Here is an 18,710-nt window from a genome sequence, read left to right as displayed (position 1 = left end):
TTTTACCCCAGTCTGCAGTGCAGTCCGCAGTCTGTCTTTTACACTGATCGTTTTCCGAAATAAAAAAAGGCGCAGTCTTTCTTCTTAAATATCTCTCAAACCACTTTGATAATCCCCTTGGTTCATTGCCATTTATGGCTAAGTGCGTACTTTATTACGGTGGGTCCTTGTTTATAAGTTTTCAGGATTCCATAGCTCCGGATACATGCGTATTTTACCCTCTGTTGAGAGCTTACACACCAAAGAAAAGTTGCAGAACGGAAAGTAATAAAAGCAAGTAAACATGAAACATCGAGCAAAGAATAATAAGCGTTAATGAATGCAAACAGAGGCATATCATTTCTTAACTTGAAGACCCTGTGACTTGAAATGTTTTTGTAGTCTAAAAGTTTGTGACCACTTAGACTACACAAACATTTCAAATCAGAGGGTCTTCAAGTTCAGAAAACCCCTCTTTTCCACCCGGAAAATCGCCTTAATTTTTGGGTTTTACAATTGTTTTTCTTTTAATACCGCAGCGATGGCGCTCTGTGCATCTTGTCGCAACTGAGCTAACGTTATTTTTCCTCTTTGCTAACGACGGCGTTCTAGTTCCAGTCTTTGATCGGTCACCGCGTTCTAGAAGCCGTCCCGTCCTAAATCTTGAAGGCCCTCACGGCTGAATGATGAGTGACGCCCCCTCCCTTCCCCCTGCAATCCCCCCTCCCCGCCTTCGTTCTCTCGTCCCAGCCCTCTCTCGTGTTCATGGCCCTCCAAGCTCTGTCGTGATCCTTGCTCAGAAAATTTAAAAGGGACGTTTATAGTAAAGAATGATTATCAAAAAGAAACGAAAGCTTCTCAGTACGCGATTAATTTTCTCAGTGTGTCATATTTGCTGGCAAAATATTTTGATCTCGGTAAGCGGCCAAGTTTTAAAATGGATAAAGACAGACGGAATGCCCTTTGACGGCCTTTCGTGGTAATGAAAATCACGGGATCACTATCTTGATCACTGACTTCATTTTAAGTTATTTATAAATAAACTTCCTCTGTTTCTCGGAACACTTCTGGATCTACTCCCAAATCTGTCATGCGGTCTAAACGCGTCTTGGCCGCGTTTGGCCTGAACCAGAGGCCCATGATTCAAGCTTCGCTTATCTTTGCAAGCTTTTTGTTTGTCTCTCATCGAAAGTTGCAAGAAACGAGCACAAAACCACTTTTGGAAAGCTTTAACCAATTCTTGAAGCTTTTTTTTTTGTGCCATCGCTATTTCAACTTCGCAAAAAGACCACAACCAAGTTAGGATAAGTTAAGAAATATGGGTTATTGACCAAGTGTGAGGTCAAGATGGCTGGATATTGGCCAAGTTCTTTTTTTGCGAGTTTATGGACCGAGACGGAGTCGAGGTCCATAAACTCGCAAAAAAAGAACGAGGCCAATATCCAGCCATCTTGACCGAACAAGCTTGGTCAATAAAGGATTTATTATATGACTTTCGGGGAAATTTTTCTTGCGGGACACGGCGGGTAGTCCCGAACGGGCAAGATAGCTCCATCTTGCCCGCTCGGGTAGCCAATCACAGCGCAGGATTTGATTCATCTTGCCCGCTCGCGGAGCTTGCCATATAATAATGGTAAATATTTACTCTGCAAAATCACATGATTCGGCATCAAATTTCTCTCCCCGATTTGCCCTAACAATGCAGAACAAAACAGTTCCGGAAAGGTTTCTCAACGAAGAGTTTCCACCATCAAAATATCCACAAACATGTCTAGTAATCTCTCTTTACTTACAGTTCTCTTTATTCTGTGTTATTTCATCAAGAAAGGCCGAAATGTCGTCGTTTATACCACGATAACTCGAGACTCAAACGGTGATTACTTCACGAACGTCTGCAACAATTGCTACAAATATGGCGCTGCACTCGATCAAGGTGTTTGTAGATGTAAATCGCAAAGCTCTCTCTTTCTGAGATCTGAAAAGCGCTGCTCTCGCGAGGACAAATTTTTGTGTAAGTACAGTGGTTGTGAAGCGTATTTGGTTCTAAGTTTTATACAAAGAACTTATGCAGGTTTTTGAAGCTCACAGTTAATAAATTAACACGATACAGCTAGTAAAAGTTGCTGGGAGGAAGCTAGAATTATGGTTGATGTAATGACTGTTGTATACGTTTATTCGTTAATTTATTGCAGTAAGCTATCTATTTAAACATGTAGACCTTTCAGCTCGAGATTTGGCGATTAATTTTTGACCTGACCTACCGACTTTTAGGCTGGTTTCTACTAGCGCGTATAAACACAGACATAAGCCGACGGAGTAAGATGTTGATAACTAATGAATATTAGCGCCTAATCTGTTGAAAATTTTTCAAACAAAAGGTGGTAATTATCAGCATCTCACTGCATGCTACCTGTGCGCTGAGGTGCGGAAACCATCCTTTACAGTACTAGTGTGAATCCGAAAAGCATCACTTTGATTTGACTTGACCAAGACCAATCGGATTCTTGAGAAAATTCAATTTGTGAATTAAAACGGAGCTAGCTGGCATCAATTTCCTGATCGATTGGACGGTAGTGCTGTCATGTGCCATCTCCTTGTGGTTTCATACATGCGGAATGATAAGTCGCTGTCTGGGGAGGGGAGTCGGGTTTGTATATCCCCCTTCCGAATTTTCAAGATCATACACGTAACATCTTTACTGTTGGTATTTTAGTATTTTTCAATGCCTTGTTACTTGTCAGAGCTTTATCCTAAATTCCAGTCTGTTTGTAGTCACTTCACACTATGGATTAACTCTCATTGGTGTCTAATCATTTAGCAGTACTCCATGTATTATATGACTGAACTGGTCTGTGATGGAAAGGAGAATTCACGTTGGTTCCCTGAGGGGTCCAAATTTTAAAAATATTGACTTATATGGTGGACTGCTCACGATCGTGAATATATTAATTTTGGGGAACTGCTTTTTCAATTCATTAGACAAAATAAACAGAATCTTTTATTGTTTATGTTTGGAGGTCAATTTCAGTTAAAGTGATGTGATATGAGTTAAAGTGATGTGAGAAATGTAAATAAATGGCAACACCTTTTGCATCCATGGGCATTTACCCAGAAAGGATCGCTCGTATCAAAAAGAGCCATTAAAATGAATACTTTATTAATCCACATGTAGCTTGGTTAATCTGTTTTGGAGAATATTGGTCTATTAAATGTTCTTCTTGTTTGGCAAGTTTTAAGGTAGTTAATATCAGATGGTGAGCCACCTTAGTGGATATGCTGATATTAAACCATTATTTTTATTATTATGAAATTCAAATCTCAGCAAATGATGTTTATTATTATTATTATCATTATCATTATCATTATCATTATCATTATCATTATCATTATTATTAAAAATTATTATGATCATCCCTTGTTTTTATCCCAAGGATGTATATACACGTCCTGAGTGGTCGTGCTCTTAATGTATAACCACTTATGATGTCATCAATTTAAATGTCACCATATATTCTTGATAAGCAGATGGTAGAGCTAGGATAGATCTATCTGCACAACGGTCAGTTTCAGATATTGACAGCATTCAGATGTAGCAAATTGAAAAACGTTATCAGTTTTGGTACAAAAATGGTGGTAAAATGGCCCATTATACCTACAATTGATCAAGGTCCCATTTCTAGGCTTTGCCCATAATTAATACCCAACTTTTTACGGCAGCCAGAAAGAATACACGCAAAAGCTAGCAAAAGTTACAGGGCCAAGAAAAAGGAAAGGAAGTGGGCAAGAAGAAAAATTTGGAACAGGTAATCGCCAAAAAAAAAAGGTCAAATTTTGGATTATGCACAGGCACCAGATTGAAATATTGCACATTTTTGTACCTTTTTCTTCAGGAAATCTATCTTTTTGGTGAAAAATAGCTTTCTCAGCAAAACTCAGGTCCATTTAGCGTCATTGCGGCCAAAAAACTGATTTAACGGTTAAAAACGGCATTTTTTGGTGAAAATTTAATAGTCAAAGGGTTATTATTATTATAATCGCACATTGTATCTATGACAAAATTCTTGATTGTGATATGTTCTCCACTCGCCTATTTGCCACGTAATCGGCATATGATCACATGGGTGTCCAATTACAGGTATCCAATTTGAACTTTTTGTAATTGGACACCTGTGATTGGATACCCATGTGATTCGCACATCAATCTGCCATAGGAAAAAAGATGGCGATTGATACATTTACCCATAATTCTTAGCTCAAGGAAACTTAAAAAACGCTCCTAAAAATGTACAAAAGCGTTCTAAAACCTTCAAACCCAGCGTAGACAATGTCAATAGCACATGAGCAAATACTGCAAAAATGTGGCTTTCCTCGTACTTTACAGGCTGTATTAGGCTCGCATGGTATTGTGGTAAAATGTGCAGCCGCCATCTTTTTTCCTATGGAGGATTGTGCATGCTTTAATGGCTTTCTTTGCATTGTTTCCTACAGTTTTCAAAACTTATAAAATGTGCTACATACGTTTTCACTCAAAAGAAGTTCTCAAAAGACATTTTAATTCCAAAATTTGTCATAGATACAATTAATTAGTAATTGGACCTCATGTCGTGCAATTCAAAGAGTAATCATGCTCGTAATTTCAAATCGTCCTTGTGCTTTGCACTCGTCTGATTTTAAAATAACTTGCGCGATTACTTCCTGACTTGTATTCCACTCGCTCCAATTACTATTACTTATTATTATTATTATTATTATTAATTAAAGTCTTGCCGCTTTTAACTTATGGTGCCGAGTTCAATCTGTGAGCCTAGGGCAGTCATTATTATTATTATTATTATTATTATTATTATTTTAATTATTATTATTAAGTTTGCATTGGACCAAACCTGAGGCTTGGTCCATTAACTAACCCTGCATTAAAAAAAAGAACTCAACCGATATTTCTCCAATATGGACTGACATGCTAGTTTAATATTAACATGTAAATTATAACCAATTTTGCTTAATTCTGTTGTAGTTAAGGAGAAATGTCAGCAGTGGCAATATGAGCTTATAGAAGTCATTGACACTGAAAAAAAGGATTCAGAATATACCTTTTTCAAGAAACCTGAGCAAATGCAATCCTCTTGCCAGTTGGAGCCATTAATATCCTTTTATAATAGTACCATGGGAGAGTGGCAGTTTTTCAATCTATCTGGAAATGTGTTAGCACTGTTAGCGCTGCACAGTGGTCCACTAGCCTCATCTATGCTAAAAGTAAAGGTATGCTTTAAGTTAGTGGTCCAGGTTAAGAACCCTGGCCAGGGACATTACGTTGTGTTCTTGGGCAAGACACTTAACTCTTACAGTGCCTTTCTCCACCCAGGTGGATGTACATGTATAATATAAATGGGTACCTGAGCCAACTTTGTATAATATTATAATTAATTTACAGTCCAACCCCTATTAAGCGGCCATCTATTAAACAGCCACCCCTACTAGGCAGCCAGTAATCTAAGTCCCCGTAAGAGCTTTTCTATTGTTTTTGCTTCTATTAAGCGGCAAATCCCTTTTAGGAAACTTATCATGGTGGAAAATTAGTTTATCTAGATGTGCCCCTCTCCTCTCCTTCTGATATACAGTGTAATTCAAGTTAAGTGATGTAATTTCTGTTTTATGCGTTTTTTTCTTCCTTACAAAGCACTATCGGTTACTATTTACTTTCTTTACGTTATATTTACATATCTATGTATTAGCTAGGAATTGGAGGAATAAATAAATAAATAAATAAATAAATAAATAAATAAATAAAAATCCCTTTTACAATCCACTATCCATTTCCCCGAGGGTTGCTGTTTAAAAGGGGTTGAACTGTACTTTCATGATCTATCATGATAGAGAGATTTATTCTCTTATACAGCAGTTATCTGAAAGTTCTAGTGTATCTAATTTTCTACTGGCAGGTTACTCATGTATCTCCTAGTCTGACAAAGTTCAAAGGTTATGTCATGAAACTGGGATTGAAGTGCATCGATAAACACAATGGAAACACAGAAGAATATTGTTTACTATTTAAAGCAAAGGGAAAAATACATTGTAAGTATCACTGAGAAATATTTTTTAAGTCAAAATCCATTCTGCATGTGAGTCAAATGTTTGAGTCATTGCTCATTGGGTGGCCGTATATTACAGGTTCTCTTAGTTTTTAAACGTCAGGCAGTTGGTGGGCAAGATGGAGATAACTGACAACACAGGTCGAGTTGTATTGGGCTAAACAGCCCTCTGGTTGCCTAAATCAGTACTAATGAGCTCACTCTGGTTAGCTTAAATAATGCTGATGCATGAAATTAACAGTTAGCTCTTAAATAACAAAAAAAATTTAAGGCTGATGCAAATTATATTCATTTGTATAATTAATATAAATTATTCAGATAAATGACTTAAGCTTGACTTCAGGCTTGGATTTCATTTGGCCAACTTAGCTGACTCTAGCCTGTGGTAAGAGTTATATTAATGACCATAAGGATTTAAAAGTCCTATTCTGCTCTTTTTGGATATCTTAATAAACGAGGCTATTTTTTTTGTTTTAGCTCCACTGAATTGCAGTGTGTCTGTTGACTCAACAACATTAACACCTTCAATAACAGCTCCTGCAAAAACAAGTACCCTAGTAACTTCTCCAATTGCAAGTAGCCCAGTTGTCATAGTCACACCAACAATCACCTGTACATCATATACTGCAACTAGTACAAAAAGACCGCCACCAACCTATTGCGATGAGCCAGACCCACCACTGGTAATTAATGATTATAACTGCTTTAGTTGCTTGTTAATGGCAAAACTGCAGAGGCTAAAGTAGGCCTTTTGCTTTAAGGTTTAGCTGTTGAGTCCTGTTGTGTTTAGGAACCTGAGTTTTTGAAAATTATTTGTTGTTGTGGTTGGTTTAGTGGATCAACTTTTTCAACTGGAATTAAACTAGTTTGAAATTGCTGATTTGCTTGGAATTTCTCATTCAAATGCTTTGCACCTATTTTCAAATAAAATTGCTATGCAATATGTGCTTGATCCTTATAGAAAAATTGGTGGAGCAATATAATGATTACTTGTATACTGTAAACTTCTGAAAGTAACGACCGCTTGAAAGAGCGACCCCCTGAAAGTACACGTCAAAAACCTGTGGCCGCTAATAAATCCCAAACATAACGACCCCCCAAAAGTAGCAATCCCGCTGATAGTAGCAAGCCCACCCCGAACCCCACCTCCCAGGTTCAATGGTATCATTTTCAACAGGAGTGTATTAAAGGAATGCACTGAGAAATTGTTTCAGCGGACTAACATAGCAGTGCATCATGAATATATGCATATGGATATAGTTAGGTTAATTAAATTATATTGGAATAAAAACGTTCTCTGGTTAAAAATATATTAAAAACATAAGCTTTCGGCTATCAGTCTATAGCCTTTAACGAATGAAAAATGTGGCGCGCAAGTGAAAATATATACGAATGGAGTGCGAAAAATTGAGAATAAAAACAAGCGTGAAACAAGCTAGAAGATGAATATGTAAATGAGGCCTGATTACAATAAAATCGAGTATTGCCTAGGCAACGGTTTTGAGTTGTTATTTTAGTTATTTCTAGTTATTTTCAATGTAATGTTGTTTACAAAATTCCATGTAAAGACTGCCGTTGGAATTACATAGGAGAAACCGGAAGATGCTTCCAAACCCGAAAAAAGGAACATCAACGAAACTTGAAGAACTATTCAAATGGCTCTAATGTTGCCAACCATGCATGGCAAAACAATCACTCCATTGATTTCGACAATGCTTGTGTCATTGACAAAGGCAATTACCACATTCGAAAAACACTAGAATCTTGGCACACAGCAAAAACCGTCGACGCGGAAAACAACTCAAAACCGTTGCCTAGGCAATACTTGATTTTATTGTAATCAGGCCTCATTTACATTTTCATCTTCTAGCTTTTTCACGCTTGTTTTTATTCTCAATTTTTCGCACCTCATTCGTATATATTTTCGCTTGCGCGCCACATTTTTCATTCGTTAAAGGCTATAGACTGATAGCCGAAAGCTTACGTTTTTAATATATTTTTAACCAGAGAACGTTTTTATTTGAATATGTCTTATCCTGGTTACAGTTCTATTTTTAATTAAATTATCACAATTATTCATCGCTAGGAATTTTTAAATCATTGTTATTATATATATATATGTATATATGTATATATATTTTTTATTCATTGCAACTTTTTATTGTTGCACATGTAATTTAGGTGAGGGCCACAGGTTTCTCAGTCCAGGACTGTAAAGTATACCTGCCAACTGTCACACCTTAGGCATGAGTCTCAATGCCTGCAGATTGAACACTTCGATCTCATGCTGACTCACACTTTCGGGCCAAATTCTCAAGGCTGATTGAAAAATGTGAGTGGTTGCAGCTTTGCTTGGCACAATTTCCAAAATAGTAAACTCAAACCTATGTAAGAAATAAAGACTATGCGTAAATGACAATACTTCCGTCTTCAAAATGAAAGGAGCGGAAGCGAGGTCGTGTTTAGTGATACATGTCCAGAGAGTGGGACTGGGAATTGTCAGGGCTGTTTCCACTTTGGCTATTGTATTCAAATTTGGTCAAAATAAACCATTTAAAGTCACTTGTTGAAGTCTTTGGAAGTTTTTGGATGTCTTTGGAAATCTTCAGATATGTTTGTGTCATCTTCTAAAAACCTGGTACTCCCAGGATAAAAATCTCATGTGTATAAATCAGAAAAAGTTGGCAGGTATACTGTAGAGTGTTTCCCTTGTTAAATATAGTTATTGATTGGAAGTACAAACAGTTACCAGTGTCTGGGCTGTATGGGTTGCCTGTGTGTAGTAGTACCTAGAGCTGCAGGGGGGCCGTTGTACTCTACCCAGGGTGGCTGAACTGTGCTGGTCCACATGCAACACCCAGCTCTGACGTATGGCTCCCAGAAGTTACAGGCAAGGCAACGGCCACACCCTGGGCAACGGTGTCGACTCACCAGCTGAACTACATCAGGGTAGCCAGCTCAACTCAACAAGGAATTGGCTGGTGCTAGGAAAAGGCAGATGGGGCTCTCTAGCTGTGGGAAGCAACCCATCTAGGAGATGGAAAACTCCAAACTAAAACCCGGGGGTAGTACCTGTCAGCCTAACAAGGCAACTACCTAGGGGAAGGGAAATCCCGATAATACACCAACCATCTCCACTGGAGTTGGTCATAGGGTTAATCACCCTACACCATAAAAAAAATCTAATCACGGAAACCAGAGACTTGTTAAGGACAAACTATACCAGATCAAGCATGACGACTTGCCAAACTCCAGGTGACAACTTTATCATGTGGGACAATGGCAGAATTACAGACATGGATGAAATCTGCAAAGAAGCTTGTTGACTGAGAGCTAATCCCAAAATTATGGCCCTATTCTCCCAGAGGAGAGTCAGGCCTAATAATAATTATGACTTGTTTCCCTGCCAACCGCTGACAACATGGTCTAGACATGAACAGCCCACCCATGTGGCAGCAACATAGATTTAGACTGGAACAAAGAATTGTACCTCATGTTTTGAGAACTATTTTTATGAATTTACATCTTATACAGTATTTCCTAAAATGAGCTCAGTCCTATCAACTTTGTAAATGGTTTGAACCCAGGAGTATCAGTAGTTCGTATAGTGTGATCGTCTGGGTGAGTGTAGTTCTGAAAAGAACTGTTGTTGGTGACTGTTGTTCTTTCAGAATTACACCAACAACAGTTCTTTTCAGAACTACACTCACCCGGACGATCACACTATACGAACTCCTATCAACTTTATATAATGTTTTTTGCTCCCCCAAAATGACGTCACCGCTCAAAAGTAATGACTCTCTGAAAGTAACGCGCCTCTAAGGCTCCTAATTTCAAAAGTAACAACCCTTATTACTTTTGGAAGTTTACCATGTTACATGGTATCTAATATATAGATTTAACCTAAAGCCTACAAATTAAAGCAGTACTCCTGATTACAATACATTATTGTGGCTTTGGCAGTCCAATACCTGGCCAGTAGTTAAATTAAAAAAAGGCATGTGACCTTTATTAGCTCTAAACTTGAGCTCATGATATGGTCTTGTGATACTTGTCAGCAGATACCTTGTTTTGAAAGTTGTCAATTTACTATAACATGGAATGTCCAATATCAAAGATGTGTGCTGGGCGCTGTAAACCATGACTGCCATGTTGTGCGACTTTGTTGTTGTCATCATGGTAATCGTGCGTACGTGCCCACGAGCATGACCACTTGCCATGATGACCATGAGAAAAGCAATTCATGGGTTCCTATGAGCATGGTGCTCCACTTGGAGGCCAGTGGAGCTCTGCTATTTATAGTGTCTTAATCAACCAAAACTGGTTACTAAGTTGAAGTAGTTGCCCACAATAGAATGTGGCAGGGAGTTTTTCCTAAGATGATGAAATCCTTAAGTCTTATGATTGATCTTAAGCCCAATGTAGTAACCAATTAACCACTATCTACTTGGTATTAAGTAGTATTTAAATGCTAATGTAGGTGATAAGATTTATCATTAATGGTTAGCTTTTGTGCTGGACTCATGATTACGATGTCCTGGTTTGAGTCTGATTGGGGTCATTGCATTGTGACGGTTAACTCTCACAGTGTTGCTATTTATCTAGGGAATAACATTAACAGGTGTTGGCAAATTGTTAATTGTAAGTTTATTTTCAATTGATTCACAGTCTGCTGGAATCATTGCAGTGATTGTGATTGGTGGAATTGTATCTCTTATTTGTGCATTTGTGGTGGTGTACCGATATACATATATATTTCGAACAAGGTGATGCCATTAATTATGTTATACCATAGCAACTGACAACAATTCATATCAGCTTTCAGTGAAGGAACTTAGTGTTAGGTATAATAGTGTCCCTTATCTGACTGTGTTAGTTTAATTTTGTAGTTGATTGTTATCAGGTGCCACTGTTATGTACAAGATGACTATTTCTGAGGCCCATTAACACCAGTCTGCCCATGTTTATATGTAGCTCCTGTTAGAGTCGTAGCCCGTTTTAGAGGACAATAGTGGGGGTCCCAACTTTTCTCTTTGTGGATTTTCTAATCCCACGAAGCATTTTAAATGACAATGAGTCATCGCATGTTAGAAATTTATAGATGACTCACACTGTAATGCAAGAAATTTTGTGGACTTTCCTGATGTGATAAAATTTATATATTTCAAGTTATGGATACACTTGGGAAGTCTGGAGAGCACTCAAGAAGCTAGAGTTGCTCATGGCTATGCTTTGAGCAATTTTTAAGCTTTAACTTGTGATCCCCAAGATCCTATGTCCATGGTACCTTTGATGCATTAGATGTATGTTAAGCATGAACGTATTCTTAAATAACCTTGCTGTTCATATTATATTTTCTACAGAGGACTTCAAGCAAGAAATCCTGACCATGACTTTGATGGTAATGGGTTCTCTTTTTCAGCAAAATTTATTAAAAATAATGTAAATAGTTAATAATGAAATTGGTTATTTTGTTGTGCCTGGAACATGATTCTTATGTTGTTCGACTTTATACTTGTTAGCTCATGAGTTTGTTTTATGCTGTTGTTTTACAAGCAGAGCTATTCTTTTAGTATGGTAGTATGATATAATGTTAAGTACAGTTGAACCTCTATGAAGTGGCCACCTGTTAAACGGCCACTCCTTATTAAGCAGCCAGTTATCAAAGTCCTGAAACTTTATTATTGTCAGTAAAATACTGTAAATAAAACCCCAATTAACAGGCCACTTCTATGAAGTGGCCATGGCCATCTTTTGGTCATCCCGATGAGAGTTTTTCTATTGTCTTTACCTTTATTGAATGGCCACCCAAAATTAAATATGCATAAATGAACTTTGTTTTGGATGAGGTAATGGCAGATAAGAGTCCAAAATAGAAGGTGACGAGTGATAAAAACAATCAAACACACGTTTATCATGATTGTCTTGAAGTGACTTCATGTTCACTAAGTAATTGACCCGATGGTGAAAAATATTTAAGGTACATCAACCTCTATTAAGCTTGGCCAACCACTATTAAGTGGCCACCTCCCATTTTCCCGCTGGTGGCCTCTTAATAGGGGTTCGATTGTAGTATTCCAACTTTGTTCCCATCAAACATTACTTGGTTTGTTGCTAGCTAATATTGTACGTGTCGCCCTTTGCACGCTTTGCGGGCCTAGCTGTTTTTTAACTTATGAGTTTGATGATGTTAAGATTGTAATAGAGGTACAAAGAACCTGAGCCACATTGGGCTGCAAATATAACCGCCTCCTGTTGCTCCTAGAATGTTTCTGTATTCAGTTATTTAAGAGTCACAGTTGTTGCAATAATTCAAACCATATTTACCTGAGGTTACAAATTATTCAATTTTTACCATAACTGAAAAATAGCATTTTACTTATTTCATCTCTTTTTTTCATAATATTTTGCAGTAATAAGCAACTCTGGCCCTCAGGTAAGCCCTGTTTGATAATTGTCTTGCAATTACTGTTGTGTGTTTGATCCTTCTTTCTGTCACACAACGGTCTCTCTCAATAGCGTACTGTTGCGTGACAGAGAGAGGGCCAAAACTTAGTGTTTGATATGAATTTTGCATTGTGGTAAGAAACGTTCTGGTCTGATCTGACATTGTTTTGTCTCCTGTAAAGATTTACAGAATTCCAGAGGAGCCAGTGTATGATGAAGTGCCAGACATTCCCCCTGACAAGGGATCTGCTGGTTAGTATTTAGTCAGCAATAATTTATGCGAATATAGTCAGGAAATAAAGGCTGGTTTTGGTATCCACAGAGATTTTTACCGTGAAGTTGTTGCAAGATACGCGTGGACCCTTGATTGTTTTAAGACTTTTTCGTATGGTTTGCTTTGCGTTTAAAAAAAATCAATTTCCAAAAATGAAACTCCATGCAACTTCAGTCAGTGTAGTCCGTCCGTCCGCCCTTCCGTCAGTGAGTCAGTGAGTCAGTGAGTCAGTGAGTCAGTGAGTCAGTGAGTCAGTGAGTCAGTGAGTCAGTGAGTCAGTGAGTCAGTGAGTCAGTGAGTCAGTGAGTCAGTGAGTCAGTGAGTCAGTGAGTCAGTGAGTCAGTGAGTCAGTGAGTCAGTGAGTCAGTGAGTCAGTGAGTCAGTGAGTCAGTGAGTCAGTGAGTCAGTGAGTCAGTGAGTCAGTGAGTCAGTGAGTCAGTGAGTCAGTGAGTCAGTGAGTCAGTGAGTCAGTGAGTCAGTGAGTCAGTGAGTCAGTGAGTCAGTGAGTCAGTGAGTCAGTCAGTGAGTCAGTGAGTCAGTGAGTCAGTGAGTCAGTCAGTCAGTCAGTCAGTCAGTGAGTCAGTGAGTCAGTGAGTCAGTGAGTCAGTGAGTCAGTGAGTCAGTGAGTCAGTGAGTCAGTCAGTCAGTCAGTGAGTGAGTGAGTCAGTCAGTCAGTCAGTCAGTGAGTGAGTGAGTCAGTCAGTCAGTCAGTCAGTGAGTCAGTCAGTGAGTCAGTCAGTCAGTCCGTCCGTCTGTCCGTCCATCAGTCAATCAGTCAGTCAGTCAGTCAGTCAGTGAGTCAGTGAGTCAGTGAGTCAGTGAGTCAGTCAGTCAGTCAGTCAGTGAGTCAGTGAGTCAGTGAGTCAGTGAGTCAGTGAGTCAGTGAGTCAGTGAGTCAGTGAGTCAGTGAGTCAGTGAGTCAGTGAGTCAGTGAGTCAGTGAGTCAGTGAGTCAGTGAGTCAGTGAGTCAGTGAGTCAGTGAGTCAGTGAGTCAGTCAGTGAGTCAGTGAGTCAGTGAGTCAGTGAGTCAGTCAGTCAGTCAGTCAGTCAGTGAGTCAGTGAGTCAGTGAGTCAGTGAGTCAGTGAGTCAGTGAGTCAGTCAGTCAGTCAGTGAGTGAGTGAGTGAGTCAGTCAGTCAGTCAGTGAGTGAGTGAGTGAGTCAGTCAGTCAGTCAGTGAGTCAGTCAGTGAGTCAGTCAGTCAGTCCGTCCGTCTGTCCGTCCATCAGTCAATCAGTCAGTCAGTCAGTCAGTCAGTGAGTCAGTGAGTCAGTGAGTCAGTGAGTCAGTCAGTCAGTCAGTCAGTCAGTGAGTCAGTCAATCAGTCAGTCAGTCAGTCCGTCCGTCCGTCCGTCCGTCCGTCTGTCCGTCCATCAGTGAGTCAGTCAGTCAGTCAGTCAATCAGTCAGCCGCTCAGTCAGTCAGTCAGTCACTCAGTCACTCATTCACTCAGTCAGTCAGTCAGTCAGTCAGTCAGTTAGTCAGTCAGCTAATCAAACAATCAATTAGTCAATAAAAACAAACTTTTTTTACAGGTAGTTCAACCAATGAGTGGGAGGAAAGACCTACCGTTCTTCTGAATCCAAACGTATACGAGGCCCGGTTTTCAGTACCAAGACGGACCACCGATCTTTTACCATCAAGACCTGAACTTACCCAAAACACAAATACGCAAATCGATGCTGGACCTGTGTACCGAAACGACGAGAGCGAAGCTATAGGCGAGGCAACGGAAGACTCGATAGTTTTTAAAAATCCGAAAGTAGAAGAGGCTTCGTCAACTTCCTTGCCAAGATCGGAGAATGACTTAAGCAAGTTGTCAGGGGCGCATGAACCAGAGGGACAATTAATTGGTGACCATCATCATGTTGTAGATGATATTCATAAGAGCGCAGTTCATCTTGAAAGCCAAGGAACTGGCGAGGATCTTGATTATCAATTTATTTGCCCGAGTTGTAACGAGAACCCAGTTTATCAGAGACTTAGCATGCCGCATAACTGTCCACATGGAGCAAAGGACAAACCGAAGGAAAACAGAGCATCGTGTTATGAGAGTTTAAGCGAACTTGAACAAGGCTCGCGGGAGTCTGTTTATGAGAGACCATCGCACGTCACTGGAGAACCAGCTGCTGAGGTAAGAACCTCTGTCAAGAGGCTAGATACTTTTGTGTTGTCACCTCACTTTTATTGTCAGCATAGTGCCAGTTTTCTAACTCGACAGTTTTCATTTTGTAGCTATAGTACGAAACGTTTTTTTTTTTTTTGAGTCATGCCCGAAAATTTGTCTTTTTTTTTCTGTCCAAACGCGAAAATTTAGTGCAGCGCTTCTTTGTCAAGTACAGTGGAACCCCACCTTACGGCTACCCCATTAATACGGCCAACTCATTATTAAATTCGGCCACCTCGTTATTTAATACAGCCACTTAATTCTGGCCCGAACAAAAGCTCCGTCAGTCATTTTCTTATTTAAAGAACACCTTTAATACTGCCACCTTGTTAATACGGCCAGATTTTTGTGGCCCGTTGGAGACCGGATTAACGGGGTTCAACTGTAATTTCCACTAAATACTGTCGCACTGTACACTGTTAAAGTCGATGCACATCGTAGGGGCATGTAAGAGGGACAAAATCACGACCTGTTCACACGAGGGGCATATATCAGGAACAGCCATGTTCCAACGCCCTCCGATGGACTAGCATCCCATCCAGGGGGGAGTAGAAATATTCCTAGTCGCTTCATGCTACTGCAACCGGGATAAGCTCCGGCCTGATGGGCAACTTGGCTCGTATGCAGACTTAACGATGTTCCAAGGCCCGGTGTCTGGTTTACACAATAAACGGGTCGAGCGTAGAAAGCAGAAAGTATTAGAAGGTAGCGTTTTTGTTTGTTTTTAGGACAAAGGGAACAGGAACAGCGAAGGAGGCGAAGGGCTACCTGAATACCACACATTAGAACAAGAAGAGGCGGGTAGGTAGTGTTACTGTGATATTACTGTTACTGACTCCGAGATGTGCGTGTTCTTTGTAAGCTAGAATTCCCTGTATTTAAGTCCGTTATCCTCGGGAAAAGCTGGTCATCGATTTTCTTTAGAAGTGACCACGCCCGTTAGGTTTGTCGGTTTGTTCAGCACAGAATTAGAAATAGGCCATTTCCGACTCTGTTTCAAAACGTTTCCTTGTCCGAAACCTTTCATATGAAAACGAGCTTGATTTGCATGAAAATGAACCTGATGGGGAAACACAATTTCATATTAATTGTTTCGCACGAAGACTCGTTTTGACACCGAGGTAAAAGGCAACTCCCGAAATGGCCTATTCATAACAGCGCCCCAAATAATATATGTCATAGGTTTTCTCTTTTAATATTTCCAGTAGTTTCGAACGAGGATCCCTCTGAACCTGTTAACCACGACTACAATGTACTCGAGGGACCGGAGGAAACTGGTGACGAACGTGCAAAAGACAGTATATCACGTGATCCGGACCGAACAAGTGAAGAATCAGACTTGTCGCTAGAAGCGTCAAAGATTCTAAATATGGAAGATAACCCCGCTTATGCAAAGCCTTGGAAGGCAAAAGAAGACCCCGAATTACCGCATGAACCATCAGATTTTCTTAATATCGAAAATAACCCTGCTTACTCCTCGCCTTGGAGGACAAAAACGGCAGAGCCTTGCTTGAGAGGACGAGCATATAGTTTGTAGATACTGAAAACGTCACAAGCCCTTCTGGATTATAGCGAAGACGTAGAAGACGGCAACTTGGTTATTCATCTCTAGATTCTTCGGAATACCTTTGTAAAAAGTGAAGTTGGGAAGGTTTATTATTAACTCTTATTAACTGAGCTTAGTCGGTCTGTATGGGAGAATCTTGACCGAGGTCGTGAGTACAGACGACCGAGGTCAAGATTCTCCCATACCGACCGACTAAGCTCGGTTAATAAGATGTTTATTATATGGCAAACAAGAACAATTTAATTCGTTTAATGTACTAACTGACATTTTACTTGCGATGAACTGAAATTAATTCTGCCAAAGTTTGCTCGTCCTCTTTACATTTTTCTCATCAGGCTTTTTGGCACTTCCATAAATAACTATTGTTAGAAGAAAATAGTCAATAATTTTGCATTTTAGTTTGCAACTTTTTCTCCGCAAGATGTAACCGGACGAGATGCCGGTCTAGATGGGAAAATCTAGACCGCTTTCAATATCGATTTCAGCCAATCAAATTCGTGAATTCGGTAGTTCCCAGTCTTTGTGAGACAGCCATATAATAATAGCGAATATTTAACAATTATTCCATGAAACCGCGTTGGATATGAAGTGATAAATAACCAACGAGCGCGTAGCGCGAGTTGGTTATGATCACTTCATATCCAACAAGGTCGAATGGAATAATTGTTTTAGTATATTCTTAATCGGGTTTTTGCCGCCGATTTTTATTTCAACAATTTTACAGAGCGGAAAATTTTTAAACTTGGCGCACTGTTTTCCATATAAGGTAAAACTCCGACTAATGGCTCATAGTCGGAGTTTTTGAGCCAATCAGAGAGCTAGAAATGCAATAGTCGGAGCTGAGAATATACTAATAAAAATTAGACGAATGTACTTAAAGACTTGAAAATGAGAGAAACCATATGTTTGCACTATGGGTGAAATATTTCAAAGAAACAGACCAATATATACCTCTTACTAACCGAGTTCGAGGTCCGTACTGTAAGTTACGGGCCGAGTTTTTTCCCCTTCGATTTATGGCCCAAGCGCGAAGCGCGCGGGTCACAAATCGAAGGGGAAAAAACGAGGATCCGTAATTTACAGTACGGACCGAGAAGACGAGGTTAGTAAGATATTATATCTCTGCTGTGTGACTGACGGGTTCGGAAACGATTTCTATTCATGCGGACTTGGAAAGGCTTCAAATTTTTGACGCACCTCGAAAGCGAAACGAGTCAGTTTGAAACTGTGTTTAAGTCGTTAGCACGCGTTATTACATAATTTAGAGTATAAGAAAGTTTTAAACTTTCACTTGCTATAAAAGTTAAGAACACTTAGCGATAAATCACGAAACAGTTTGGCAACAAAACCAACTTTAAATTTTAGCGGGCCGTACAGGAGAGTACGGCCCGTAAATTGACCAATCACAGCGCGCGTGCTAACTGAGAGATATAATAAAACCTTTTCCAGGCGTTCAGTTTGTTGGGATACGGCGCGAAAACCGGTGAGCGAAAAAAGAGGGGAGGAGTGCGGCGAGAGAAAGCCGCGCCTCTCCCCTCTCCCCTGTTTTTTCGCTCGCCGTTTTTCGTGCTGCGTCCCAAGTAACTGAACGCCTAAAGGAGACTACGAACAATAATGCAGTTACGTGTACACCGCGTCTTAAGGTTTCCACGGGTTTTACCAAAATGTAGTCAAAGATAACTGCAGACGTTGAGTGACGCAAATCACGAAAAATAAAAACAAGGAAATGTTCCCTTTGCCTGCTAATGAGGATGAGTCTATCCTTAGCCTATCCTGAGGTGAAAGAATAGCCTGTGAACAGGCTCCTGGAAGGTTCTGACCGCGGCTGGAAGGGGCGAGAAGGAACTGGCTGAGAGTGAAGTGGCCGAGGGAGGAATGGAGTGGAAAAAAAAGCTGGGGAAAAGCTCCTAGTTGACCTCATTTTCATGTTCGATCCTTTTACCCGGGTGCGGGAGGGGAAACTTTCAGTGCATCCACATGTGGAGATTGTGACACGATGTTGACAGGTTAATGAAAGGTTAATTACGAGGGAGCTGAACGGCAGCTTCAATCCTTTGTCTACAGGCTCTGTCCACCTCTCTCTTCCCCTCCTTTCTCTTCTATCTTCTCTCTTTCCGCTTTCTCTTCGCCCCATCCTCGACTAGAAAGCCTGTTCACAGGCTAATTAAAGAAATATTCATTGTTTCATC

The 18,710-nt window shown here is 39.9% G+C and overlaps 1 protein-coding gene across 2 annotated transcripts; it reads left to right on the top strand.

The window, feature by feature from the left end:
* The first annotated feature begins 1,643 nt into the window (after positions 1–1,643).
* LOC110068657 (uncharacterized) lies at positions 1,644–18,252 on the top strand. 2 transcript variants are annotated; one of them, XM_089275882.1, is made up of 11 exons: positions 1,644–1,990; positions 4,994–5,238; positions 5,919–6,051; positions 6,546–6,751; positions 10,737–10,834; positions 11,432–11,469; positions 12,482–12,504; positions 12,698–12,767; positions 14,323–14,921; positions 15,683–15,755; positions 16,163–18,252. In XM_089275882.1, the coding sequence occupies exons 1-11, from the start codon at positions 1,747–1,749 to the stop codon at positions 16,489–16,491; spliced, it is 2,058 nt and encodes a 685-aa protein (XP_089132008.1). In that variant the 5' UTR covers positions 1,644–1,746; the 3' UTR covers positions 16,492–18,252. The 2 variants fall into 2 exon arrangements, with proteins under 2 accessions (XP_089132008.1, XP_089132007.1); XM_089275881.1 differs by having other exon boundaries at positions 16,160–18,252.
* Positions 18,253–18,710: the final 458 nt, after the last annotated feature.

This window comes from Orbicella faveolata, unplaced genomic scaffold (genome assembly GCF_042242905.1).
Source record: "Orbicella faveolata isolate gen_17 unplaced genomic scaffold, um_ofav_v1 contig_4, whole genome shotgun sequence".
Classification (NCBI taxonomy): Eukaryota; Metazoa; Cnidaria; class Anthozoa; order Scleractinia; family Merulinidae; genus Orbicella; species Orbicella faveolata.
This window is presented reverse-complemented; position numbering and strand designations above follow the sequence as displayed.